Source organism: Patiria miniata, unplaced genomic scaffold (genome assembly GCF_015706575.1).
Source record: "Patiria miniata isolate m_02_andy unplaced genomic scaffold, ASM1570657v1 HiC_scaffold_3, whole genome shotgun sequence".
Taxonomy (NCBI): Eukaryota; Metazoa; Echinodermata; class Asteroidea; order Valvatida; family Asterinidae; genus Patiria; species Patiria miniata.
The window spans coordinates 15,241,461-15,268,772 of record NW_024037069.1 but is presented as its reverse complement, the minus strand read 5'-3'; the positions used below and the strand labels follow the sequence as shown (position 1 = coordinate 15,268,772).

The window sequence follows — 27,312 nt, the reverse complement described above, 5'->3', positions numbered from 1 at the left end:
TCTTTGTGTCCCATTTAACCCTATTTTCAATTTTCGTTTTGCCATTTTCAAGGGTATTTTGGTGCCTTTTTGGTTTTCATGGCGCTACTGCGAATTTCCATATTCATGAGCAAAAAGTGTGATGTCATTTCAGGCAGAAACTTCAATGTTACAGCTATTTCAGCACCAAAGGTTGCCAGATTTTGGATATCTTGCTGTTGTAAGTTTTCTTTTCTTCGGTAGTTCATTGTGGTGTCAGTACATGGCCTTAAGCCAATGAGCAAACTTTTCTCACCAATGTTTTCAAAGAGCAAATCTTTGGGTTCACAATTTGAACAGAAAAACCCTAATCCTAACAGTGTCTTCCCGAAATGGCATCACAGCAACAGCGCCCTCAGTTGTCCGGAAAAGCATGGAAATTAACAAGTTTTAAGAAGTGAACTTTTCAATAGAATTAACCAAAAAGAGATGTCAAATAGTTTTCATACAATTAAGAGGAGAAGAAAGTCGCACAAAATGTATTCCTTAGACAAATTCACTCCATGGACCCTTAAATATGCAACTTTGTGGTTTTCCCAACATAAAATGTACATGTACAGCATAAATTATTTCACCTTCGGACATTAGCAACATCACCCATTGCTTACATATCCAAGTTGGATATATGGTGGCACGGGTGGCTTGTGCGTAAAGCGCTCGCCTCTCACCAAGGTGACCACGGTTCGAATCCTGGCCGCGGATCGCATGTGAGTAGAGTTGTGCGTTGGTTCTCTCCTGTGCCGAGAGGGTTTTTCTCCGGGCCCTCCGGTTTTCCTCCCTCCGGAAAAATCAAACACTTTCGATCTCAGGCTGTGCTCCGTGGTCTTATATGGGTCGATGTGGCCGGCAGCCAGAGGCGCCTTTACGTGCCAGCGGCCCGACTACGTTGTAGCCGCGTCCTTCGCAATTCAGCATACCAGCTGTGAGTAAGGATGATTAGCCTCCCAAATTATTAAACCTGGCTGTCACCTAAACACCGATGGTTGAGCGATTAGAGACATTTTCACAAGACAGTAGACGTAGACATTTTTGGGTTTGAGTCTTGCCTGTAAGGGTTTTCTGCTTCGTGCACAGCACCAATATAAGCAGAGGCTGAAATCTCTGTATCGTATGCATATTTCCAGATGCAGACATGCGGTTCCCGTTATGCTACAGTGGTGTTGTCTCTCAAATGTCAAATAATTAAAACTTATTTCACATCGTGTTACATTTCGCCGATTACAATGACATCATTATACAGATACATATGCTATTATCATACCAATAAATCATAAACATTACCTACACTGAGCTGAAATTTCTTGTGGGCAGTTTCAAAATGTGTTATTAAGGCTTGAACATATCTAAATAGTGCAGCGTCCATGTCAGATATAGTCATGTCAAGAATGTGTGCCGTATTTGCTTGCTTTAAACAAAGAAGCAGATGTTTGCTTTAAATACAATTCAAGAGCACTACAGGCACAGTGAGCCACAAAAATATTTCAGGAATACTGGTGTCAAAGAAAACATGGTTTACAAAATATTTTCATTTTCTTGTTGATGTTACTCTACGGAATGTCAGAGATGCTTGAGTGCCAAACTCTCCAGGCCAAATTTTGGGAACATTTTTTTAAAATCCAGTCAGGATTAGGCAGAGGGGGGAGGGAGGGAGCGCAGAAGCACAGAAATTATTGTCCTTAGGCAGCATGCTCTACAGTCATCAAGATCCATGTGCCATGGGATGGAGGGTTGGTGTTTCTCCACCGGGGGAAAAACTTGACCTCAAGAAAATGTAAGGGGAACTGCCAACTCCTGTCAGCACTTGAGACACTTTCATACACACACTGTACGCAAGTGTGTATTTGCCTGCAATCGGGGACCCCCTATTGTCCCTCTTTCGTTTGTACTCTAACTTTTCAGGAAGACCTCCCATATGTTTTGTACACGATCGCCAAATTGGGGACCTTCGGGAATTGGGGACCCTATTGTCCAACATCCCCTACTGAATGCAGAAACAAACTCACATACATGTACACACGAGTCATATAACCCAGGTTAATGCCTCCAAATGCTGCACCCGTGCCAAGTTATTTATTGTGTTCAATGGTCTACGATGAGTTGTTAAAACGTGACAGACAAGATGAGAGAAATCAGTTTCAGGGGTGGTTGCCTAAAATGGACAGATTTTGTTTTCCCCTAGAGCTTTAGAAAATTCTGTTCCTTCAGTAATGTGCACACTTGGGAGTCCATACATGTGCTTATGTTCGTCCTCGAATTGTCCACCGATGTTTAAAATAAAGTCCACGCACATTTTAAGGTGATTAAAAAAAAAATGATGTTCTCAGTTCAACCAGAGGGCATATTTTGAATTTGTGTCAAATACTCTGAGAATTTTCACTGCCTGGCAAACTTTGATTAAAAGAGGAAATCAAATTTTACGTAGTTTTTCTGGAAGCGCAGTGTGTCCAGCTTGATTTCTTTCAGACAACACTGTCTCTTTAAGAACTTCAGCATTCCCTTTCAAAGCATACGGTTTGAGCTCAAACATTTTGATACATATTTTGTTGCCTCAAAAAAAATGGGCAATTCCAGCGTTATGAAAAGAAGGGTAATGTCTGTGAGTGAGCCAATTAACCATGATATCTCATTTATTATTGCTATCCGGTAATCTCCTTGACCATTACTAGATGACGGATGTATAAGATTTGAAAAAATGCATTTTCAGGTTTATTCACTGAGCTCTTAAAGAGGTTGTGGAATTCTCGAAAACATTTCCGTCATTTTTCGGGTACATGTATATGTAGCCTAAGGTGTGATGAAATAAAAACGACTATTGTGTCTGTCATGAAATGAGTACAAAAGGTACTTTTGAGAGCTGTTTTTCAGGTCCTGTTTCGACCAGAACGTGCAATTTGTGTAAAAGTCGTCGTTGGGGGCAGCAAACAAAACATAGTAAATCGTGACGTAATCAACAGGACTCGTTCATACTACGCTGCATCGGGAGTCCTGTTTATTACGTCACGATTTACTGTGTTTTGTTTGCTGCCCCCAACAACGACTTTTACACAAATTGCATGTTCGGGTCGCAACAGGACCTGAAAAACAGCTCTCAAAAGTACCTTTTGTACTCATTTCATGAGACACAATAGCTGGTTTTTATTTCATCACACCTTAGGCTACTTATACCCGAAAAATGACGGAAATGTCTTCGAGCATCCCACAACCTCTTTAAAAGCTGTCACAGACATGACATAACGCTGAAATTGCCCAAATGACATCACCAAAAGAGGCATGTGTATTCAAATCATGCACTGTGCTCTCAAAGCTCAAACTCCACAAAACTGATTTCCCCCCCCCACCCCTCCCCTTCCCAGATTGTACGCACATGTGCATAGATCCCGTTTTTGACGGTTCACACAGTACTAACTAATTTAATGCAAATAAAAGTGATCCAGAACAGTGGATTTGTGAAGAATTAAATATGCAACCATTTTCGGTTAGTCAGAAAGTTATTCAGAAATTGGGCGTGGACTATGAGAGAACTTTAAAGGGAGAATTTTAAATATAAGCTTAGAATATTTCACAGTTGGACTTACCGCAGGCTTTGTTCGATGTGTGTCTACAGCCTCCACATTTAGAGAGATCGTTTCCACTCTACAACCTAAAAAAAAATATTAAAATTTGGATGACAAAAAATGTGACGTACAGCGTGTCTCCAAACAAAATGTTGCAGTCAAACAACTTTTTTCTGAGGAAACTAAATTGTTGGTTTTTTTACCATGAGATGATAGAGTGTTTCTTTACCCTGGACAGGATCTTTGTTCTGTGTAATTTGGACCTTTTGTTTAAAAGTTACGGCAAAGCTTGTAAAGACGGTCAAAATCTGCTTGGGCCACTTTCCAGATTATCCGGTATCTAATGAGAGGCATTCACACACCTTTTTGGTATATGTGAAAGCCTTTCATTAGATACCAGATAATCTGAAAAGTGGCCCAACTTGGAATTCAAGGGATGAAGACCATTGTGTAGAGTATTTACTACACCTTCCGACTCTATAAGTTTTTATTGACACACGCTGTATACTCAAGATTTCTTCAAAGTAAAAGAAGTAACAATAAAACTGAAACTAAAAAATTCCAAAGTTTTTGAAAAGCTGTAAAGTGGATGGTTCCCAGTATCTAACAATAATAATAATAACGTGCTCATATAGCTCTTTATACCAAAAGTCACAAAGCACTTTACAATTATTACCCCTCCGTCAGGCCATGAGACCATTTTTTTTCTGCAGCAGCTCGAGATCAGAGCATTCTGGTCTCTACATTCACAGGTGCCCATGTCTACTCCTCGCTGGAGACAGACAATTGTAGTAAAGCGTCTTGCCCAAGAACACAAGCGCGATGCTCCCCGCCAGGTTTTCTTCCGTGTATTTATCTTGTGTGTTTGGACTGAAGTGAAAAAATCTTCATACTAAACTGCCTTGTAATAGACTTTATGCGATAAGGCGGAGTTAGAGGGCAATGGTTTTGTATCGCTTGGACTGGCACGAGTAAATGTCTTGTGCATTCACTGTTACCACATTAACCCTGGGGTATTGTGGCTAGAAAACCCTGCTGAACGCAGCAACATGCAACCCTTGTCAAAATGGCATGCATGTTCAGTGCAGCAAGATCCATCAGGTCAAAAATCACAAGGTTAAACTGCCTCAGAGTCTGCGGTCACCATATGCAGCTATACCCAGCATGATATGTGACACAGGGGTACCCCCCTCTCCCCCCCCTCTCCCTATACCCTATACACACCCTAGACTATAGTCACCTAACACATCCCCCAAGATATCTCAAAAGAATTCCTGAGATTCTGGTAACACAATGACCAACACAAAAGAGGGAAGGGGGGTCCCCTCTGTCACATTTCATGCTACATATGAATGCAGCAGGGTACAACTGTGGCATTGTTCAATGGGACTAGCTCTCATTGTTTCAGATTTGGCAGTTTATGCGCTGGTGTCGATGGCTCAACGCAACACGGTATGGACTTTTACACCTAGTTTGCACTGTGTTGCATCTGGCAGGGTTAGGGTTAATATATAACAAAGAATTCGCTCTGAGATACCTTTAACGCATAAGGTCTATAGACCTTTATCATGCTGCCACCATTTTAGTCATGTCCCCTGTATCCAATAACAGTACTGAATGATAATGCTTTTTGTTCAAAAAAAAAGGAACCAGACTATTTTTCCTTCCAGCCTCGCTTTGATTACGTTGATTTGAATGGGAAAAAATCAAGATGGCCGCAACATAATAATGGTCTGTTGGGTGAAAGCAAGCACTCTCGATCTTACCATAGGCCACTGGTGTGAGTTTGATGACTGTATGTAGAGGACACTTCAGGTATGGAAGCTCTTCTATTTCAGGAAACAAAATAAAAAAGATAATGGTTTGGCATTTAAAAAGTTGAAGGTTCCTCGATATCTGTGCATAGTATAGCTGTGAATAAATGACTAGCATTTTGCTACTCCTAGAGGGGCTAGCCTACAGGGTGGTCCAAACAAAACTTTTTCGGAAGCAGATTTCTCAAAATTGGGGAGAAATGCTGAATTGTTTTTAAAAGATATTCTTATAAAACAATAAGATATTGGTGGTATATGGTGAAAACGGCGTTGAAACTAAAAGCCTAAATTGTGACCTGTTCTGTCAAAATTGGACTTTTCTGGGCAAAAGGTCAAAAATTAGATTTTTGCATATTGTTAAAACATGTTCTTTTTCTTTTTAAAAGGTGGTTTAATTTTGAAATCGGTCATTCCTGGGCAGAGTTATGCTATTTTGAAGTTCATTGTGTCGAAAAGTAGAAAACAGAGAAAATGGCCACGAACGTCACAAAACAGTAATTTCTTTAACTGATATACCTTAACAAATCATCAAAAATACTATATTTAGAGTTCAAATTGGGGTTTCAAACTTAATAGTATATTTTAGACATGTTCAGGATTACAAATATGCAAAAATTTGAAAATCGAAAAAAATCACCCCCCACAGCATTTTTTGGCCCTATCTTAATTTCAACCTCTGCCTAGAAGCGTCTGCTTTTGACAGAACAGGTCACAACAATTTTGAGAAATGGCGGCCATTTACAGAAAAAAACCAGTTTGCCCACACGCACGTATGAGATACGGTCATTTTTTATTGCAGGTCTTTGTGCATGCAGTGCTATTGATTTGACCATGTCTCATAGACTTGCGTGTGGACGAGGTTGCTAGGAAGTCAGGAGGTGGTTGCAGCAAAGCAACTAAGATACTGATAATATTCACACTGCATAAACACTAAAAAGCACCATAGCCAGTCAGTCAATGGACACAACTCGGATCCATGGCACAAGACGCACATACGCCAAACTGGCAAAAACCTCTCCCTTCTTGGACACTGTAAAATTCCCTGGGTTTTCCCTGATTTTTGGTCTTTTTCCCAATTCCCTGAGTTTTCCCCGAATGGAAAAATGGAAACTCATTTTCAAGGTTTTCCCTGCTTTCCAGAGTGACTGGGAACCCTGTTAGATATGATGAGACCTACCTGAACTCTTGTCTAGGAAGTACGCCAACAGACAGCGCATCACGCCCTGGTGGCATATGACCAGGATGTTCTTCTGTCTCTCCAGTTCCTATTCAGCACACAGGAAAAAAAATGGTTCGCTTTGAATTTTTTCCCTACAAATTTCAATTCATTTATTCAATGTTCATAGACAGTCCAGGTTCTGTTTTTACTTCTAACATCACCAAACTCCAGTCATTTTTAAAATGCAGGTAATTTTGATTATTAACTCAGAAACAAACAGTGACTGTGCACCACCTTAAACAATTTGAAAATCCAATGCAAACTGTAGAAAAAGGGACAACTTGCTCATTCGTGACTTCGATACACGCTCTTGATTTTAAATTTTACAGCATTTTTTTGTAAACCAAATAAAACTTAAACTTACCATGATAACTGGCTCTAATCTTGTCACCAAGTCCTGGTATGACTGGGGAAGACACACAAAAATCAAATAATCATGTAAATTAGAGGGTAAGATTATTTTGTATTAATGTTAAAATGTCTTTCTTCCCATACCGTTGCGACATATGGGGTAGGTCTTACACCCTATAGTATACCTGTAGTAATTTTTGTCCTCACTGCCTATATCATGGTTCCATTTTGGGTACCTATAGTGGTATTTGTTTTCCCATATTATGGTTTTATTTTGGGTTCTTCTTACCTCTTTCATAGGGTACCAACTGTGGTCTTTGTTCTCCCCCATATCATGGCCAAATCAATGGTGCTTTTTACCTCCTCCATAGGTTACCTACAACGGTATGTCCTCCATCCCCCTATTATAGCCCCATTTATGGTGCACTCCACTTATTCTCCACTGTTATTTTCTATTATTTATCCTCCCTCCCCATACTATAGCCAAATCTATGGTACTTCCTACCTCTCCTATAGGGTTACCTGTAGTGGTACTTGTCCTCCCTACCCCATATCATGGCCCAATCTATGGTGCTTCTTACTTCTTCCATAGGGTACCTATAGCGGTACATGTCTTCCCTACCTTGTATAATGGCCCAATCTATGGTGCTTCTTACCTCTCCCATAGGGTACCTATAGTAGTACTTGTCCTCTCTACCCATGTATCATGGTCCAATCCATGGTCCTTCTTACCTCTCCCATAGGGTACCTATAGTGGTACTTATCCTCCCTACCCCATATCATGGCCCGATCTATGGTGCTTCTTACTTCTCCCATAGGGTACCTATAGTGGTACTTATCCTCCCTACCCCAAATCATGGCCTGATCTATGGTGCTTCTTACCTCTCCCATAGGGTACCTATAGTGGTACTTGTCCTGGTCTCGTAGTGCAAACTCTTCCGGGTACTTCTCCTGAATTTCATCGTATGTCATTCCATCACACACTCCCTGCCAACGGTATACACAATACAGAAACCATAAGTTTTTGACATTACTCGAACTCCCTAAAACATGTCCAACATACATGTATGAATAAAAATGCAGGTAATAACTGGGGTGAATCCAAAGAAAAAAGTTAACTTAATTTTGACTTTTAGTCAAAGATATGGAGACTCTTTTAATCTGCCATTTTTAAAAGTGCAAATGGGAATCAAAATGTAAAAAAAAAAAGGTGATTAAAACAAAAAGTGTTTCCACGATTTGACCCTAATTAGAGCCTGCATTCCGATTTATCACTTGTTAAATAGCTTTTTAGGTATTTGAGTAATGGCAACAATTTATAATCAGAAGGGAAAAAAAAAACTAACGGGATTTGCCTGTTTTATTATGTTGGTGTCCTAAGTGCGAGTTCGGGCAAGGACCATTGGTCGACTACAGGTTGATTGTGACGTAACTTACACCTGCGCACTAATAGCAACGCACAAACACCTCTAGTCAAACGATGGTCAAAAGTCCTGGCTCCCCGCTGTGCTTTATGATACAACAGCTATTGGTAACCAGCGATGCAATCGTGCCCCAGGCTCCGGTAGAAATAGTCAACTAGAGTAGTCCAACCATCCTTCATTCGAGCGAAGTTAGTCAAACTATGGTTAACTATAGTTCACACCCGAACTTGCTCTGTGCAGAACATTTCCCACCCAATTCACCCGGCATAACATCAACAATCTACAGCAAGCAGGGAAACACTGCTGACTTTGAACGCCCCCCCCCCCCATAGCATGATTTGCTTTGTATAGGCACGAAAACACTGCTAACATGACACCCCCCCCCCCCCCACCAAGCTTTACCACGTGCTGGTTTGTGTCCCATGCCAAATATACTGCATCCAGTTCACCCAGCCTACCGGCAACCATCTTTAATACACAAGTTGCTACAGGCATCCCCCAACTTTACCGTGAGTTGGTTTGTGTCCTATGCTAGACCTACCCCGTCCAATTCATCCAGTGCTTTCCACTGCTCGATCGGTGCCTCAATCGTAGACGCCGTCTGGTAGGTCCGCTTCAACCTGCTAGTCCAGACCTTGAGGTTGGACAGCTGCTGCTCCGACATGTACTTGGCCAGGGCCTTGCCGTATAGAAACCCCCTCTCTGACAGGTCCGAGTCTCCGCCTATCCTCCCTTGCAGGTTGAGTTGGCTCTCGCCATGCTGCGTGTGGAAAATGATTCAATGTGATTCAAGACGAATAAAGTGTGCAGTAAAAAAAAAATAAAAAAATAAAAAACTCCAAGGATGAAATCAAGTCGTTACAAGTTATCACTAGTTATCCAGTCTGGAGTAACAAGCTACATGTATTCATATAAACTGTGACAAAGACATTCCTTGGTCATAGTTCATCCCCTCTTATACTTGTGATCTGACTTGTAACCAACTCAACTTTAGTGTTTTCAATGTTCAATGCCGTTTAATAACTGTAGATTGCTGTGATGTGGGATATGCCGAGGGGTGCCTAGCACCCGAGGACGAATGCGCCCCTCGGGTGTTAAAAACGGCATATCCCACATCACAGCAGTCATTAATTGTTTCGTTATTTCGTGCCAACAAGTCAAAAAAGATAAATGCTTGTAACTTACTTTGCAAGAAATCAATTAAATCAGTGCGATGTAACCCTTGATAACTGCAGGCTTTCCAGCCGGACATATGAGACTGGGCGGTTGCGTATTGTAGGAGTTCTCAGTTTCGAGCGCGCGTGCAGGTTCTACACGCGCACGTGCAATGCACATTGTATACGAGGTTAACAACTGTATATGGATTTTTACAGACTGGACACGTGGCCGTTCTCGACCAATGAAATTACACAATGTAACAATACGAGATAGTTAATTAACCCTATCCATCCCCAACCCTTCAAAATCCAACTGCATGTTCTGTTGGTATCTGTTGGAGTGAGTACTTCACTAGATTATGCTTTACATGGGGTCAGGCATACCACCATAATCAGAGTCCAACAGTTTGGGTGTTGAGTTTACCATTATGGTGTTGGAATTTGCAAGAGTGGGGAAGGTTCCTAGTAAATCACTCAAAGGGGTTAGGGTTAAAAGTCAACTGGCCAGCTTATTCAAGCAAACATTGCACAACTAGGTGTGATTTTACAACCCGGACGATCAGTCAACAGAAAACAAATTTCAAATCAATTCTCTTTGCTCCTGCAAAATTCAATTCTTGTCTTGTCAATCTTTCACATAATTTCCTAAACATTTTAATAGTTGCCCTTCTCACACACTCACCCTTGTCAGGTAAATGGTCCTGGGCATGACGTGAATATTCATGAGGTAGTACACAACACGACTCTGAAGATGACCTGCACAATTGGGAATACGGGATGTTCAAAATGAAAGATGAATGTCAGTATTCAACTGCATATCAGTATTTAATCTCCTCTTTCGGAGCAGCTAATGCCATTTCAAATTAATTCTAGATGTCTATTTTGGAATATTTGAATTCTTGTCAACTGTTACCATTCTATTTATTTTGGTGGGAACACTAGTACTTTAGTGGTGTATACTGGTACTGATGTAGGAAAGCTACACCCCAGAATATACAACATTTGAGTTCTAATATGAGTTTTTCTAACCTATGGTTGTCATCAAGTACACTTAATTGCAATGGACTACGTGTCTCAGAACTAAAAATAATGAGATTAAAGGCGCAAGTATTATTGAGGGTACGGTGGGACTGGTCTAAATATATAATAATTTTTGTCAAAAAAGTAAGAGTAAATATTCAAATTAGGTTTGCCCTTCACCGACGTTTTCACTCAGTGTACACATACTTTGTATTTCCCGAGTGAAAGTTGGAAAAAATCACTCGAGTCGTCGGTGAAGGGCACCATCGGTGAAGGGCAAAACCTAATTTGAATAATATCACCCTTGCGCAAAAATTCCATCTTATAACAGTAAGAGTAAATAGACAAAAGCAATACTGACCTCTGACCCTGTTGACTAAGAAACGTTCGCCAACATTGATGATCTTGATGAATGACACATCCCTATGTGAGGAAAATTAAACAGTTCCATGAGATTTTACATTGAAGTTCAGATAATAAGAACAAACTGAAGACTGGCGACAGACATACGCAACATGTTAATTTATTTCCTGAAAATTTTAGACAAAAAGGTGTCTTCACCTCCGATAAAAAAAATGAATCAAAATTGTTGCCATTGCCTCCTCCCCCCCCCCCCCCCCCCCCCGATCCGCCAATGGACAACTTGTGATGATTTGATTGTAACTCCGTCATTTTCAGTGGAGATTCTCAGACTGACCTGTCTAGTGTCTCGTCCAGAGGTTCATAAGAATTCTTATAGTGATCTATCCGCTTGATAAAATCCGCCATTGCTTCCTCCTTGTCGTTGTCTTTGTAGTCAGGACTGCCGAGCTTGACTTCCTGCAAGGGAGATCAGATAAAAAGGACAAATGGTCTTACGTAAGTAGATCTTGTCTGAGGCTGTGGAAAAGTGTGCAAGTAGGCCAGCCATTTTAAATGATAATGATGAAATCTTGGAAAGTTTCAGGAGGTGCTGAGATACATGTAAGATTTTGTAGGATGGAGACACCATACAAAATGTGGGATCGAAATTTGACTTTTTACACACATTTGGCATTTCTTTACATATCTTAGCCACTTCTAAGCTATGACACTGAAAAAATGTTTGTTTGTTTTTTAACTAGAGTTTCATTCCAAAATAGTAAATTTGAAATAAATATTTATCATTGTCTCACATGCCACAGTGCAAACCAGATAATAGAATGGAAATATCCAACACACCTAAAATTTTAATTTAAAGAATAGACAGTCCATAATCAAACATTAGGATATTCAACAGGAAAAAAAAAGATACTCGTAGAAAGGCCAATTCATACTTCACGCGAATGCAAAGCAAATATGACATCACAAAAAAAAAAATTGATGCGAAATTTGCCCAAGTTGTGTTCAATAATTGAGATTTCGCAGTGCAAATACTTGCCGTGACGTCACAAATTTGCATTCGCGTTCACTCTCGCGTTAAAGGGAATATACATCATTGGCTTTTGCTGTAATTTTCAGAAATGAACTATTTGAGGGGTTACTATAATAGATCAAACATTGTTTCACTGACATGTTTGAAGTATTGTGTTCGAAAATGCTGGAAAAACAAGAAACACACAAACGGTGGAGTAGTCTGGTTCCCTGACTCCACTAAAGATAAAATGGACCAATTTATGGATGCCGAAAAATTGTAAGGTAAGGGAACCAGTCTAGCTGGCCTGCACCCATTCATGAACATGTAACCAATAGCAAATAAAATTTGGAGTGAAAATATGGTGAATTTTGAGCAGTAGTTGAAAAATAGTTAGGTTTTTCCAACGGTGGTCGGCCGGCCACCGTTGGAAATTTATACAAAAATACCATTTTCTTGAAAATGACTTCACACCAGGTGCCATAATTTTACAGGGTGCTTTAGACTGTCATTTACCAACATCCTAGTGAGGTATTTTGTTAAAACTTGGAGTTGTATTTTTCGATGTTTGCAAATGTTGTATATTCCCTTTAAGTATGAAGTGGCCTCATTACATCAAAATCTTCAGGGAGATAATAAAAATATTTAACCCAGCAGAGAGAAATGAGATGTTTATCTCCGTTTTATAGATTGGCAGTTCAGTACAAAAAGTTTGAAGATAACGTTTGCATGCACTGCTCCAAAAATCAGTAGTTCGCTGATAATGGAATAATCTTGTATTGTGCAGCAAGGCCATGCTTGTTTTTGAGGGTATCACCTGTCCAAATTGAAGGCTTCTTTTTTTGGGGGGGGGGGGCAATGTCACGATGGATACATACCTCTATGTTGGACTGTACAACGTTAGGATCTTCACATATTGACTCCACAAAGAAGACCTGAAAAAAGTTAAATTGATAAATGAAGGAAATGAAAGACAAGTACCCCCAAAAAAGTTTTCAACAATATGTACAATTTTTGAGTTTAAAACTTCAGAACTTGACAAATGTAGATGAAATTTTGTAAACAATGATTCACTTTGAAAAACTCCATGTACCACTAAAAATAAGGGGGAATACATCGATTTGCACACAACTGTTGGAAACAGCAATTTTGATAGTACACTATTTCTTTAAAAATAAATCCTTCCTTACTACTGGTGCCCAACATAGTCCGTGTCGAGTCTAACTTTACTCACACTCAATCATGGTTATCATGGAGATGCATATTTTTTTGTGTCGTAATGGCGCATTGCAATGCATTTTCCCAAATCTCTATAAATCATTGGTAAGAAAATGCTTATTTTTTATAAACTTAGTGGTTAGGAAAAAGAAATAAAACCTCTGCCATTGATTTCTTAAAGGGAATAGCCATTAATTTCTTAAAGGGAATATACAACATTTGCATTTGCCGTAATTTTCAGAAATGGATGGATTTGGGGGGGGGGGGGTTAGGATTTTATAGCAAATATTGTTACACTGACTTGCTTGAAGTTTTGTGTTCGTAGATGCTGGAAAAACCAAGAAAACCAATCCTGTTCCTATGGTCAGGTCCCTGACCCCACTTCAGATGAAACGGAGCAATTTGTAGACGTCGGTGAATTGTGTTTGTAAGGTCAGGGAACCAGTCTAGCTGGCTTGTACCCGTTCATAGGTGTGTAATCCATTGCAAACAAAATGCGGACTAACTAAATTTGGTAAATTGGGGGAAGTATTGGGGAAAAAAAGCCAGTTTTTTCCAATGCTGGTCGGCCGACCAGCGTTCGAAATTGATACATAAATACCACTTTTCTTGAAAACGACAGCACACCGGTGCCATGATATAGAGGATGCTTTAGACTATCATTCATTAACAGTCCAGTAAGGTATTTCATAATCATTTGGTAGTTTGTTTTTTTGATGTTTGCAAATGTTGATATTCCCTTTAACTGCAGGCTGCTCTAAGTCAGAGCTGTAACGAGTCACTGATTTTTGTGACTCGAGTCGAGTCGAGTCATTTTAAAGAAGTGACTCAAGTCGAGTCAAGTCATTTTAAAGAAGTGACTCGAGTCGAGTCAAGTCATTAGGTCAAAAGGTCGAGTCGAGTCGAGTCGAGTCAAATATTTAGCTCGAGTCAATTTGAGTCACGAATATTTGAAGACTATATACCAACATTTATAAAAGGAGGCCATAAGTTTAGCCAGCGTTCGAATCCAAGAGCTTTATAAGAAATCGCCCAAAGCCAATGATGAAACTGCGAATTAGAAAATGTGTTTAACAATCTGGTTCCTGGATAGTATTTTGTGCGTTCTAGAACGATGAGGTGGGAGTCTGTGACACATTGTGTATTTATACATGACTGCTATTCGCAAAGCGAAGTGAGCATAATGTTGCACCGTAAGTCATTGCAAATACTTTTCGCAAAGTTGTGCTCTTATTTTTGGGACTCGAGTCTTATTAGCCTTCGCTCGAGTCGAGTCTTCTGATGAGGGACTCGAGTCGAGTCATTTGCTCGCAGTGACTCAAGTCGAGTCGAGTCATTTACCCTTAGGGAGTCGAGTCGAGTCACCAAAAATTGTGACTCGAGTCGGACTCGAGTCAAGTCATTGACTCGAGTCATTACAACTCTGCTCTAAGTCAATACTAACCTGGTAGCATCGTTGGTTGCAGAATTCCATGATCAGTTTCCTTCTTTCTCTGGTTGTGTTTGTTGCATCAAATACCTAATCAATGGAACAGTGAAAATCTCAATCAGTGGAAGAAGTACGGTCTAGAAAACAGATCAATGATTTTGGTATTCTTAATTATTTAGCTACTTTTAAGCATCTGCTCGGAATGTAGTCTTAAACAATGAGTCATTACTTTAGATCACCCACGAGTGCAAAACTTTGCAACAAGAGAAGTTACTTTGATAGCTTTGTGGCGCTATAATGAATTTAATGAAAGACACATTTGGGCAATTTGAGCATTACGAAAGGAAGTGTAATGTCCGTAACGGAGCCAATTAACCATGGATATCTAATTAATCGTTTAGAGAAATGATCCAAAACTCCTAGTCTGTAATCTCCTTGACCATTACTACATGTAGATAATGGATGAAAAAGATTAGAAAAATATGTTTTCAGGTTTATTCACTGAGCTCTTAAAAGCTCTGTTACGGACATTACATAGCACTGGAATTACCTGTTTAACCTTTATATTTCTCTTGTATGCTGATATCACAAGCGTATATGTAGGCACATAAAGTTACAAATAAATAATATATATCTTGTCAACGTCAAGTGCCATGTAAATAATATTTCAGTTTGGCCATGAAGAACAAAACTAAAAGCATTCACTCTCCTAACATTAACCTTCAGATCATATTTCTTGTAGGCACTGTGACAGTAAAATTCATCAACAGACAAAAACAAGTGGCTGGTAGGCACAGCTGGCTTATCAATCTCTCACAGTCAAGGCATAGCTAAATCAGGTTTCATAACAATCACCGCCAGTCAATCCTGCTTTACGAAGGCAGGGAGCACTCAACTAATAAAAACAGTCACTTGATTTATTTTGACTTCTGGGCTGGCCTTGTTCAAATTGCCAGCCAGAGAGGGAGGAGGGTTAACCCTGACCACCCCAACTCCATCAAAATCCATCCCCCCATTTTGGTGGATTTTGGGGGACTTGGTCCAGAAGGCCTGGCGTGTCTAAATATTGATGGAGTATGATGGACTTAGGCCTAATGGCCTGAAGCAGTGCTGGGGGTATCCAATTGATTTTGCCTAGCTTCCTGTACTGCTATTGTAATAAAAGCCATGTGTAGCAAGTCCATGAATGTCAACCAGTGCGTCAGTGGTGGATTTCATCATGTCATGTACAGTTTTGTATAAGAAGCACAGTGATTGATGGATTTTGATGGACTTGGTCCAGTTCCTAATAAAAGACACTAGGGAGTTTATAGGGTTAATACAACAACTTACAGCAACTTCACCGTCTGTTTCAAACCATCTGGCCATGTCGTTTAGAGCCATCATAGCACATTGTCTGAAAGGAAAACATCATTCAGATTTAAATAAGCATCTCAACAACAGGAAAACATGCATGCGACTAACCCAAGCAAATACTATCCAAACATCAGGTCTGTAGGATGGCTGGCCAATAGACATTTTTATTGGTGCAATTTTAATGCTTTTTTTTTTAAATTTACATTTCACAAACAATAACTAGAAAAATAAAATTTACAGTAAACTTCTGGCAGCTTGTGGTGCTGAAATAGCTGCAACATTGAGGTTTCCGCCTGATACGATATCAAACTTTTGCTCCATCTTATAAAACTTTTGCTCATACATGTAAACATGGAAATTTGCATTAGCGTAAAAACAACAAGGCACTAAAATGTCCTTGAAAACGAAAAACAAAAATTTAAAATAAGGTTAAATGGGACACATGTAAAAACTTATATTGCATGGGCCTTTTAAACATGTAAACATCACATCCTTAGTTTGTAGGCATTAAAGACAGATGGGTGATCGTTGCTCAGCAATTATTTTCATGAATCAATCAAAGACAGAAGGTACTACAGAATGATTTGCGGAGTGGTGAGCTTACTGTCTGATTAGTTGAGCCTCTTTGTTGTCGGGTCTGAAGAAGTCGTGGTTGCTGGGTTTCCCCACAGCTTGACGCCGATACTCTCCAACATTGAAAACTGATGAAGAAAGAAAGAAAAGAGAAAAAAATGATAAATGTAAAGAATTGAGAAAAAGAAATGTGCACAACATTCATTGTACTGACATTCATTTTGTAATGACATAACAGGAGCCAAAACTACAAACAATACAAATATATCTTCCATTAGACATTGTTGCAGTTAAACATGTTTCAGTTGACAATTTTACCCTAGTTCGCATATTATCAGTGGCATAGCAATTTCTCCCCCCCCCCCGACCCAAAGAATGGGGGGGGGGGGAGAAGGGAGAGGGTTAGCCACACATACTGATCAACACTACTCTCTGCACACTGCTCGCTTAAGTTAACTGCGTGTGGCGGACTGTAAGCGGACGTGGTTGAAACCATCAACACGGCTGTCCAGCATATTGAAATTTTGCAGAACTTTTTTTCGTAATATCCCCCCCCCCCAAAAGAAAACTTTCTCGCTACGCTACTGCACATGATACATGCCGCCTGAAACGCCTAAAAACTATAAGAACTAGGTTTTGGAAGTACCAGCCTTGGCCTTTTTTTCAAGAATATTCACTTCGACCCGTCAATTATTTAGGGTTCTTTAATCACAAACAACTCCTACATTTCTAAATGCCAATAAATGCTGCAACTTGATGACAACTGCCAAATTTAAGCCAGACTTGCAGCCTCGCAGGTGTGTACCTGGATATACTGCCTCTGGGAATCAGGAAGCAATCCATGTCAGGAGAACAACCTCATCTTCTGCTTTGAAGATGAGGGGGATAAAAAATCTCCGACGAAATTCACCCCAAAAAAATCCACTGGGGATATATTAAACTTAATGTACACTGTAAAATTGATGTTCTATTTATCATTACGTATCTGTTTATTTTTTGTCCTTTACATTGTAAGCTTTACTTATAATGCGTCTTCTGATATTTTGCTATCATTCTTAGGTCTGATGAAGGCAAGTGACAGGCCTACTTCCTGAAACGTCACAAATTAAAATTCTGCCAAGCAAGTCGCACTGTACTCGTTCTGGTGTCGCCCTCTTTTTTTTCTGTACATAAATGCACCTAGCCACTTGGTGAGCATCAGGCAGGGCTTGCAATATCCACTGGTCCACTGAACTGAGTCCAGTGATTCAAGTGCCAGACTAGTGGTTTCCTGACAAACAAGTCCGGTAGTCTCGTGATCTTTTCGTCTTAACTGATCTTTTGTTTTTTCCATCAGACTTTCAATTTGAATTCCCAAGTCAAAGCAGTCGCCAGACACTGATACTTCTCGATCATGCCAGATGCCCTTTACAAACACTGACCGCTTTTTCACTATTCTGTTAAATAAAAAACTAGCCACTCGGGGTGATCTGTTGAGATTTCCGGAGGCGAAGCTGAGGCAAAAACAGAGCACTCCAAAGATCACCAAGGGAGGCTAGATTTCCTGTACAGTATTCTTATATGAAGTGATATTCCATTAACCCTCCTACCGGTATGCAAACATACATATTTTGTGCAAAGTTGTCCTTGCAGTCAGAATCAATCAAGAGATTGTTTTCAACAGTTAAGAATGCCCAGCCCACATAAAGAAGGATTGACTGGCTGGGACTACTTAAGTAACTTGATACAACTATGCTTTGACTCCGGGTGAGTGATAAAACAGCTGTGATGGCTTGCCTGCTTTGTCTGTTGACCCAGTTTGACTAGTCACAGTGGTTGTTTGACATATGATCTGACTGCTGGTGACTAGCCTTTGTTAAAATTATAGCAGGGGAAGTGGAAGTGAATTTTGACTGTCTATGACTGTTTGAATCAGAAGGAGGGTTTAAATAAAACAAAACCCAAGACAATTGTGTGTAATTCTGTTTCAGTTTAAAAAAAAATAATAATTCAGCCAAATTGAAGTTCCAAACAAGTCTGCAGACTTCAGCCCGTGGAAATGTTTGTATGAAACTCTGCAGCACATGTATCATGTCACTCAGAAAAACATACGCAGACCTGCTGCTGTTACCTTCAATGAAAATTGCAGGCGAACAAAGACTACGACTTTGCTTTTTCCTGCAGGCTGGAGGATTTGAGTTTTCAGAAAAGTTCCTTGTAAACAATTTTTTTTTAAAACCCTAGTGAGTAAGAGATAATGCCTTTGTCACTGTACTGCACCCTAAACAAAAACCACCCTTGTGAAGAACACCGTATTTCAAGATTTTGGATGGTTCTGTACAGTTCCTACGAAAAAATTCCATCGATGACACTTAGGCCCCCCCAAAAGTCTCCGGTTTCTGGTATGCGCGCGCGTCGCCGTAGCCATGCGCGTCGGCAAAATGAAAAAGTTTTTTTTTTCAATGAAAGATGATGTCTCAAAACAGCCAAACTCACTGGTTTGACTGGAATCCTGCTGCTGCACAATTTTAATGTGTTTTTAGATTGGGTCATGGTCGAGAATAAGCTTTATGTGGCCTCTCTGGACTCCCATATATTTGCACTAAGTTTAGTCGGGCACCATTTGCAGTCATCAGCCGACATTTGAAGCAAAAAAATCAGGTAAAAAAAAAAAAAAAAGCTGCGTCACCGCACCACTTTTTGGGCAAGCCCCATACCAGAAACCGGAGACTTTTTTTTTTTGGCCTTACATACCTTTAGTTGTCACACCGATCCAGTTGAGGTAGCGGGTGAGTTTTTTGGCGATGTAGGTCTTCCCTCGAGCAGGGAGGCCCACCATCACAATCACTGCATGAGGATTGGATATGTTGGGACACGATGCTGTATCAAAGGTTAGAAAAAAAGGAGGGAAAACAGAAATGTGAAACTTTAACAAAGCCATTTAACCACTTTGCGCCGGGTAGCACACTCTGATATTTCCGGCCTCGCTCACTGCGAGCAGGTTCCAAACAGATATTTCGGGCCTCGCTCGTTGCGTGTTTATGCGTCATCCGTTTCGAATACCGCAAAACCTTTGCATTTAAACGCGTCATGACGTGTACTGGTGAAAAGTTAGATACATTCCTGAAAGGGTCTGAATTGATACGATTGAATTGAAACTTGGAAAGGTCCGAGTTGATGCGTTTGTGTAACAGAAGACTATTCATAAAATGCTTCAAAGCTACAATGTAAACCCCAACCCACCTACATCCTCCGACATTGTCCGAAAACCTCCAGGTGATTTTGGAGGATTTTGGAGGATAGAGGCTGAATGGCGAAAAAAGTGTCGGTTGATTTTGGAGGATGCACTGTGTCTTGTTCATTGGCTGTATACTCAGCATTGTACAGCCGTGTGTAATTAAGCCCTGCACTATGCTTGATATCATCCGCACTACAAGCACATGAATGTGATTTGAACCATTAAAGGGAATATACATCATTTGCTTTTGCTGTAATTTTCAGAAATGGATGGAATTGAGGGGTTGGAAATATATAGCAAATATAGTTACACTGACTTTTTTTAGGTTTTCGGTTCGAAAATGCTATAAAAACCAAGAAAAACAATCATTTTCCTGTAGTCTGGTTCCCTGACTCCATATAAGAAGAAACAGAGCAGTTTACCTACATTGGGGAATTGTAAGGTCAGGGAACCAGTCTAGCTGGCTTGTACCCGTTCATAGGTGTGTAATCAATTGCAAACAAGTGCGATGGTCAATTGGGGCCAGTATTTGAAAAAAGCCAGTTTTTTTCCAACGCTGGTCGGCCGAGCAGCGTTGGAAATTGATACAAAAACACCACTTTTCTTGAAAATGACAGTATACCAGGTGCCATGATTTTACAGGATGCTTTACACTGTCATTCACTAACAGTCCAGCAAGGTATTTCAAAATGATTTGGTAGTTTTATTTTTTGATGTTTGCAAATGTTGTATTTTCCCTTTAAGCAGTGCTATGAAATTGGGCCCCGAGATCAGATGGTTCAAATAACGTATGCAAGTAGTTCACATTATTGATTTTAAGGAACTTAACATAAGCCTAGAGCATGTTGTATATTTGTGCATATTTTTTATGAGGGACCTCAATCCTCTACATGTAAATTAACTGCACATGTATGCCCAGCACACACGTACGGTACAGGTGGTTAAAAAAAAAGGACACCCACGTTTGACACAATTTGCACCTACTGAATGAACTTATTTTAAATATTTTTTTCACATACGTGTACATGTAGTAGTAAAGTATAGGCCTTTAACCATGCATGGTGAAAAAAAAACTTAGTAAAAGTTGCAAAAATAGTGATATTATGCTAATTTGAATACAAGTCACCAAAATCAGTCTTGTCCACGGGTTATTCTATGTAAATTGTACGTTTTCGTAGTTCATAAAAATTTAAAAAACCTTCCCACCAAAATATATTTTGCCCTGGTAACTTTTATTGAAGGTGTCCAATTGTTCATGTCAGTGTTAAGATCATCTACTCAATGAGCTGTCGGCTTAAGTTCATTGTTGTATAACATTACATAACATAACAATCAAATGTCATGCCCTTTCAAATAAAGCTCCGATAGCTGAGCTCAGTCAAGCGAAGGGAATGTATACCAGTACCTCCGTGGATAAATTTTTTTCGCACATGAAATGTTCAAATTAGCACAGCTCAACGACAAAATGTGCATGCAACAATTTTTTTCGTCACATTTGCTTAAAGGCCAGCACTTTAATAGCTACTAGTCGACACTTAAAAATAATTTTTAAAAAAAGGTGAAAATTGCTGTCAAATGTGGGAGTCCTTTTTTTTTAACCACCCTGTATAGCGTGCATGAAAATGTGTAGACACCAATTAAAGATTTTAATAAAAAAACAACCAAAAACGTACTTTGGTGCATTGACTCCAATACTTGATATATATGAATTTTAAAACGCAATTGCACATCAATAGTCGATGTTCAGTAGCATGGCTGACAGTGACAGAGAACGTTGAACATACCAGTACACCTGTCAAAAATAGCACAGGTTGCGCAGAAGATTCAAATAAAAAAATTAAAAGTTTAAATGACATCAGACAGTGCCCACCGTCACTTCATTAAATTTGATTGATTTTAGAGTTGGCCTACCGTATGATTTGATCGAGGAGATTACGAGCAGCGATGTAGGGCCCCTGGCTAAGGCACTACCAGTACATCCATGATCCAGATCAACACCATTATACATGCTGGACTACAGTTCTTGCCAAAATTCAAGTACACACAGCACCACACACACAATTCAACTGAATAAAGTGAACCGGCTGAGCGCATGTACATGTACGTGCAATATCAAACCAATGTGTCCAGAGTCTTCCACTCCACTCTGGAGTCCTTCTGTTATCAAAGCAACACAACAAACGTGTGTACGGTACGTGACTGTCGGCATGTACATGTACATACCTTGTAACAAGAATGCAGGCCAAAAGTACACAAGTTCGTCCACACACCCATACATACGTGTACATGTATTCCTGCATACAGGGCGTTTCAAAAAAAAGGAAACCCAACTTCAAAGAATGAGTATGGACAGACGATATGTTTACTGGCTATAAAACTGGTATCATCTGAAAGGGTAATCTCTATGCTTTTCAATGATACCGTGTTTAGGTTTTCTGAGTCATGCATCACTGAGCATCATTGTCTTGAAAACTAGATGCAAAAATGCAGTTGGTTCACTTTCATAAAAAAACAAACTTGGCACGGTGGAAGGGGGGGGGGGGGGTGGGGGAGCTGAGGAAAACCCATAGAATCAGGTAGGGACTGAAATCCCAATACACATATGTTGACCTTGGCTGGATTCAAACCCAGGCCACAGCGGTGGAAGGCAAGGAAAGAACTGCTACCCCGACCTGACTCCGCAAAGTTGATGTCTATCGAGGAATTTGTGCTGCATGGTAAACTTCCCCGTACACACCTGGAAATGTATGTACCATGTATACTGTTTCCTGATGGGTAAATGTACTATTTTGCTAACATGCTTAAGTAAACTGTAGAAACATGTTCAGGTTATTACCTCCCCCAAGGAGGTGATGTTTTCACCGGCGTTGGTTTGTGTGTTGGTCGGTTGGTTAGAGTGTTTGTCTGTGAACAGGATAACTCAAAAAGTTCTTGATAGATTTTCATGGAAATTTTTTTAGGGGTAGTCCTTGACCAAGTCCCGGTACGAATCGATTAAATATTGGAAGTGATCCAGAACTGGTGGGGGGGGGGGGGGGGGGGGGGGGGGAAGGAGGGTACCCTGTCCGTACCCCCTGGATCCGCTACTGGAGTCCAGGAGTGTACAAAGTAACAATGTAGCTGAATAGGGTATAATTAGAATGATCATGGATTTATAGGCCTGCTGGTCGGTACATTGTATAGCGACCAGTAGCGTAGTCCTTGACCAAGTACGAATTGATTAGATTTTGGAAGTGATCCGGAAGGGGGGGGGGGCGCCCTGTCCATCCGTACCCCCTGGATCCGCCACTGGAGTCCAGGAACGTACAAAGTAACAAAATGTAGATGAATAGGATTTAAATCTAAATGATCATGAATTTATACTGGTCGGTACTTTGTAAAGAGACTAGTAGGCGCTGAGCAAAGCTCAGCCAATTGTATTTTCTACAGAAAAAAAACAGAAATGCAAATGTCAGAACTTCAACGCCGCAGGGGATCTTTTTTTTAAACAACAGATTTTTAAAGATTTGATGATCCATTAAAGGCCAATGCATTGCGGTGAAGCATCAGTCTAGGTGTTCCATAGACCATGCAGGATTAACAAACAAAAAAAACCTGCACAAGTTCAGTTCAGGACCCACATGTGATTACAGTTGCTGGGGCAACTCAACAGGAATCTCGACAAAGGTTTACTTTTTCACCAATTTTTAAAAAGGGCAAAAGTCAGTCCTTTACATGTATGTTCTTTGATAAGCAAAGACAGTACACTTTGTTCAAATAGACATGAACATGTACATGTGTACAATGCAAGAGGAATTTTAACCACTTAAACTTAGTGCCACTCCCTTTCCCCAAATAAAGTACCTGTAGGTAAAATGTATTATGCTTGCAGTCCCCTCCCCCTCAAAAAACCCCAAAACCCCCCCGAAAAAGCAAGCGCATTCTGTGAATGAGATCATACTTGTGACTTTAAATTTGTCCCAAAGTTCTGAATAAATAGGATAGACTATTACACAGCAATTTGTTAACTTTCCAGGGGGTATTGCCTAAACACCCCCCCCCCTGCTCTCAGCCATTGAATAAGACCTTCTTTTGAAATAAAGTTTTAATCAACATCTACACGTACCAGCAGTACCTTGTAGTCCAAGGAGACGAATAAAACTGTTATAATTATCACTGATAACCAAGCTGTGGTCCACGAATGGGCACTTTTTCATAGACCCTCCCCAAACCAGACGTCAAAATTTGAAACTTCAAGAGAATGAATCTGATTTTATGAAATTGGTGTCAAAACATGTGCAAGACATTTACAAAAAAAAATATTCCATTCCCACAACCTTTCTGCTCCCCTTCCCCCCCCCCCCCCAAAAAAAACAATCCCTCTCTGCCAGAGATTAATTAACCCTAACCCCCTAGGCCCTTGTTGCTTACAACCATCCTCAATCCTCCAAAATCCTCCAAAATTTTGCAACTCCGCCTAAATTTTTCAAAATTGTCAGACAGTCCTGCCTCAAATTCGGCATTCATCCTCAATCCTCCAAAATCCTCCTCATCCCAAAACTTTGCACTCGTGTTTAAATGAAGGATAACCAACGCCAAATCCTTCAAAATCATCAGACAGTCCTGCCTCAAAATGCATTCATCCTCAATCCTCCAAAATTCTCTTGTGCTTCAATCACCATTCATCCTCAATCTTCCAAAATCCTCATGTGCTTCAATCACCATTCATCCTCAATCCTTCAGAATCCTCATTTGATTCAATCACCATTCATCCTCAATCCTCTAGAATCCTCCAAAACCGCCAGGAGGATTTTGGAGGAGTGAGGTGGGTTAGGGATATATATATATATTAAGCACAGCCTAGGTTTGGAATGAGGAAATACATACATGTACATGTCCACAACTTTCATGTATTCAGTAACAGGTACGGCCAGGCTGGACCTTGGTCCTTCCTGCAGTGCAGGTACACGCATTACAAATAAACTCTGTACATCCTGGTACTGTTTACTGTTTTCATAAGCAGTGTATCCGTTCAGCAAGCAATTAGTAAAGGAAAGGTGTCAACGATTTGACCTTCATCAAAACAAGTTGGACAAAAAATGAAGATAAATGTTAAATGCACTTTACACCCATTCAAATGTAGTTTGTCAGACACGGCAATAATATTTGTGTACACAATTTAAAATACTAGTTTACATGCAATGTTTACAAAGACCATGTTGAAAGTCATAGGCAAATACAAGCAAGATCTTTACATTCTTCTGTTTGCTTAAGTGCTATATCCTCAAGGCAAAGTAAGCAACCTAATGCTCATGTATCTGTACAATGTATGTGACTTTACAAAAACAATTTTGATTTTTTTTTCACTTTTCAAAAGAATAACTTTTCAACTCGGACTTATCATATAGCTCCATGGTCTTATGATGTTGTATGCCTCTGTCAATGCATGGAGCTATAGCTCCATGGTCAATGCAACAAATATGTGCACATAGTGGCACATACTCAAATTTGTACAATAAGGCCCACATGTACATATGTGTTCATACTGGGACCCAGAGTGCACACTCTTCAACGCAGCTGACAAAATTCTCCAAATTTTTCATGAGGCATAGACAAGGTCGTCAGTATTTCACCAGCCAAGTTTGAGGTCTCAAATTCAAATTTTCAAAGGAGACTTAACATTTTGCACCAGAGAGTGATGCCAAGTGATTTCAATTTGAAGCCTGGGATGGTACCGTCGCACTTATTTGAGAAGATTGACCTTTCAGTAGTCTGGCGGTATACATGTGGCTTGGATAGGCATGAGTAAATGTCTTTGTGCATTCATTGTTTTTTATTTATTTATTGATTTTATTTCTTATTTTAACTGGGAAGCCCATTCAGTGGAATCCACTGATCTCCCATGGGTCCCAGTAAAGAGAAGACATTGTGAAGAAATTACAGTTTTAGAGGTGGGAGGAAAAACCCAGAAGAGTATTCTGGGGAAAACCCACGGAATCTGGTAGGGACTGAAAACCCAATCCACATATATTGGCCCAGGCAGGATTCGAACCCGGGTCACAGCGGTGGAAGGCGAGGAAAGTACCGCTACACCAACCTGGCTCCCCTCCATTGTTCCTGAAAAGAACACCCTCTGAGATCCATTCAAGCAGCCTACCAGAAAAATACAGAACTCATCATCTATAGGATTAATTATGTGTTCTCTTATGAAGTACATGTACATGTACTTGTACTTGTACATATATACATGTACTTGTACATGTACTGTGCTGTAAAAAAAACCCAGATATTGTACAGCCATAGTAAAGTACGTATACTTATGTACGTATACTTATGTACATACCGTACTTACCGGTATGTACAAATGTACATGTACTCATATTCACATCCATTCCATGATACAACACAATATTAGTTGGGTGATTTACAGTTTAAGTGTACACTGTATAGGCCCTATACATTTACATTCTGTTTGACAGCCCAGAAAAAAAAGCCTGAAGTCTGCAGAGTTTAAATGCTATATGGTTCATGTAATACACGGTACATTTGCAAACTACATGTATGGCAAATATAATTCAAAAGCCAAGCTCCTCCATGGCTTACCAAACATTTCAAACTCCACACAATGTTTACATTTCACTCACCACTGATGCCATTGGAGTTGATGACTACTGGCTTCACAACACGGGACCAAGGATACCCCGACATTCCTTAACAACAACAGTCTCTTACTGCTATTCACTAATTCAAAAGTTTCTTGGCAATGGTATAAACTCCTCAACCACTGCAGTGAGCTATACCACCTCACTGTAATATCCCACAGCTTATAATCTGGGTTGCCTGATGATGGATAGAACAAGCAGGCTGACAATTCCAACAGGCCGGCCAGCTTTTGAGTCTAAGCGTTAGACCCACATAGGATGAGATGCCACGAGAGAGCCAACACACGCACTGTCGTACTGTACACGTCCTACTTCATCCAAACTCCAGTGGTCAATATGTTTGTTAAATTTTTTTTGCTATTGACACAAGGTCTCCTCGACAATAGAGAATTATTTCACCAACAAAAACATATTGAGTAAATCTCACAAGTCATCCGGCAAGGATCCCAAGCTAGTCATATTCACTCTCCTGTGAGTTGTGGGTTGTTGAATGAAGTGTGTTCTTTCACAGTTACCGTGCATGCGTGTAAGCTCAGCCAAATCCTGCATTCTCATGCTAAATTGCACCTTTTCATTGACAGTACTTCCACTACATGTGCCTTTCTACAGGAACTACGTATGCGGACAGTTCCACTACTGATAAGGGGGGATTAAACCTTGATAATTCACAACACTGCATATCAATGCACCTGCAAGGCTATGCTCCACTTTGTTGATCTACCTTGAAATAGTGACTTCAACCATGGGGGTACATGTAGGAATCAACCGTGACCTGGCCATGGATCTTTTGAGTGGGCCAAAAATGAAGGACAAAAGTCTTTCATATCCGTATTTCAAGTTCTACAATGACCCTTGATGGTCATGCATGAAGCATTCATGACCTATTTCCTCACTTTGTTTGCCAGATGTTGAATACCGGTATATGCATCATGTTGGACAAAAACTGGCC

General features: G+C 40.1%; 1 protein-coding gene across 5 annotated transcripts in view; it reads right to left on the bottom strand.

The window, feature by feature from the left end:
• The window catches only part of LOC119737235 (6-phosphofructo-2-kinase/fructose-2,6-bisphosphatase 1-like), a 48,546-nt gene that overhangs the window by 8,753 nt on the left and 12,481 nt on the right, over window positions 1-27,312 (bottom strand). For 2 of the 5 annotated variants that reach the window (XM_038211428.1, XM_038211433.1), the window contains exons 2-16: window positions 19,239-19,364; window positions 16,537-16,633; window positions 15,909-15,972; window positions 14,592-14,666; window positions 12,808-12,864; window positions 11,255-11,376; window positions 10,919-10,980; window positions 10,220-10,293; window positions 8,922-9,140; window positions 7,867-7,943; window positions 7,689-7,791; window positions 6,970-7,011; window positions 6,564-6,651; window positions 5,339-5,401; window positions 3,594-3,658 (exon numbers count right to left, since the gene is read on the bottom strand). In XM_038211428.1, coding sequence (XP_038067356.1) covers window positions 3,594-3,658; window positions 5,339-5,401; window positions 6,564-6,651; window positions 6,970-7,011; window positions 7,689-7,791; window positions 7,867-7,943; window positions 8,922-9,140; window positions 10,220-10,293; window positions 10,919-10,980; window positions 11,255-11,376; window positions 12,808-12,864; window positions 14,592-14,666; window positions 15,909-15,972; window positions 16,537-16,633; window positions 19,239-19,364 — 1,334 coding nt within the window. Of the gene's footprint in view, window positions 1-3,593; window positions 3,659-5,338; window positions 5,402-6,563; window positions 6,652-6,969; window positions 7,012-7,688; window positions 7,792-7,838; window positions 7,944-8,921; window positions 9,141-10,219; window positions 10,294-10,918; window positions 10,981-11,254; window positions 11,377-12,807; window positions 12,865-14,591; window positions 14,667-15,908; window positions 15,973-16,536; window positions 16,634-19,238; window positions 19,365-21,633; window positions 21,746-26,345; window positions 26,969-27,312 lie in introns of those variants that run through there. The other 3 variants (XM_038211432.1, XM_038211431.1, XM_038211430.1) reach the window with 3 other exon arrangements.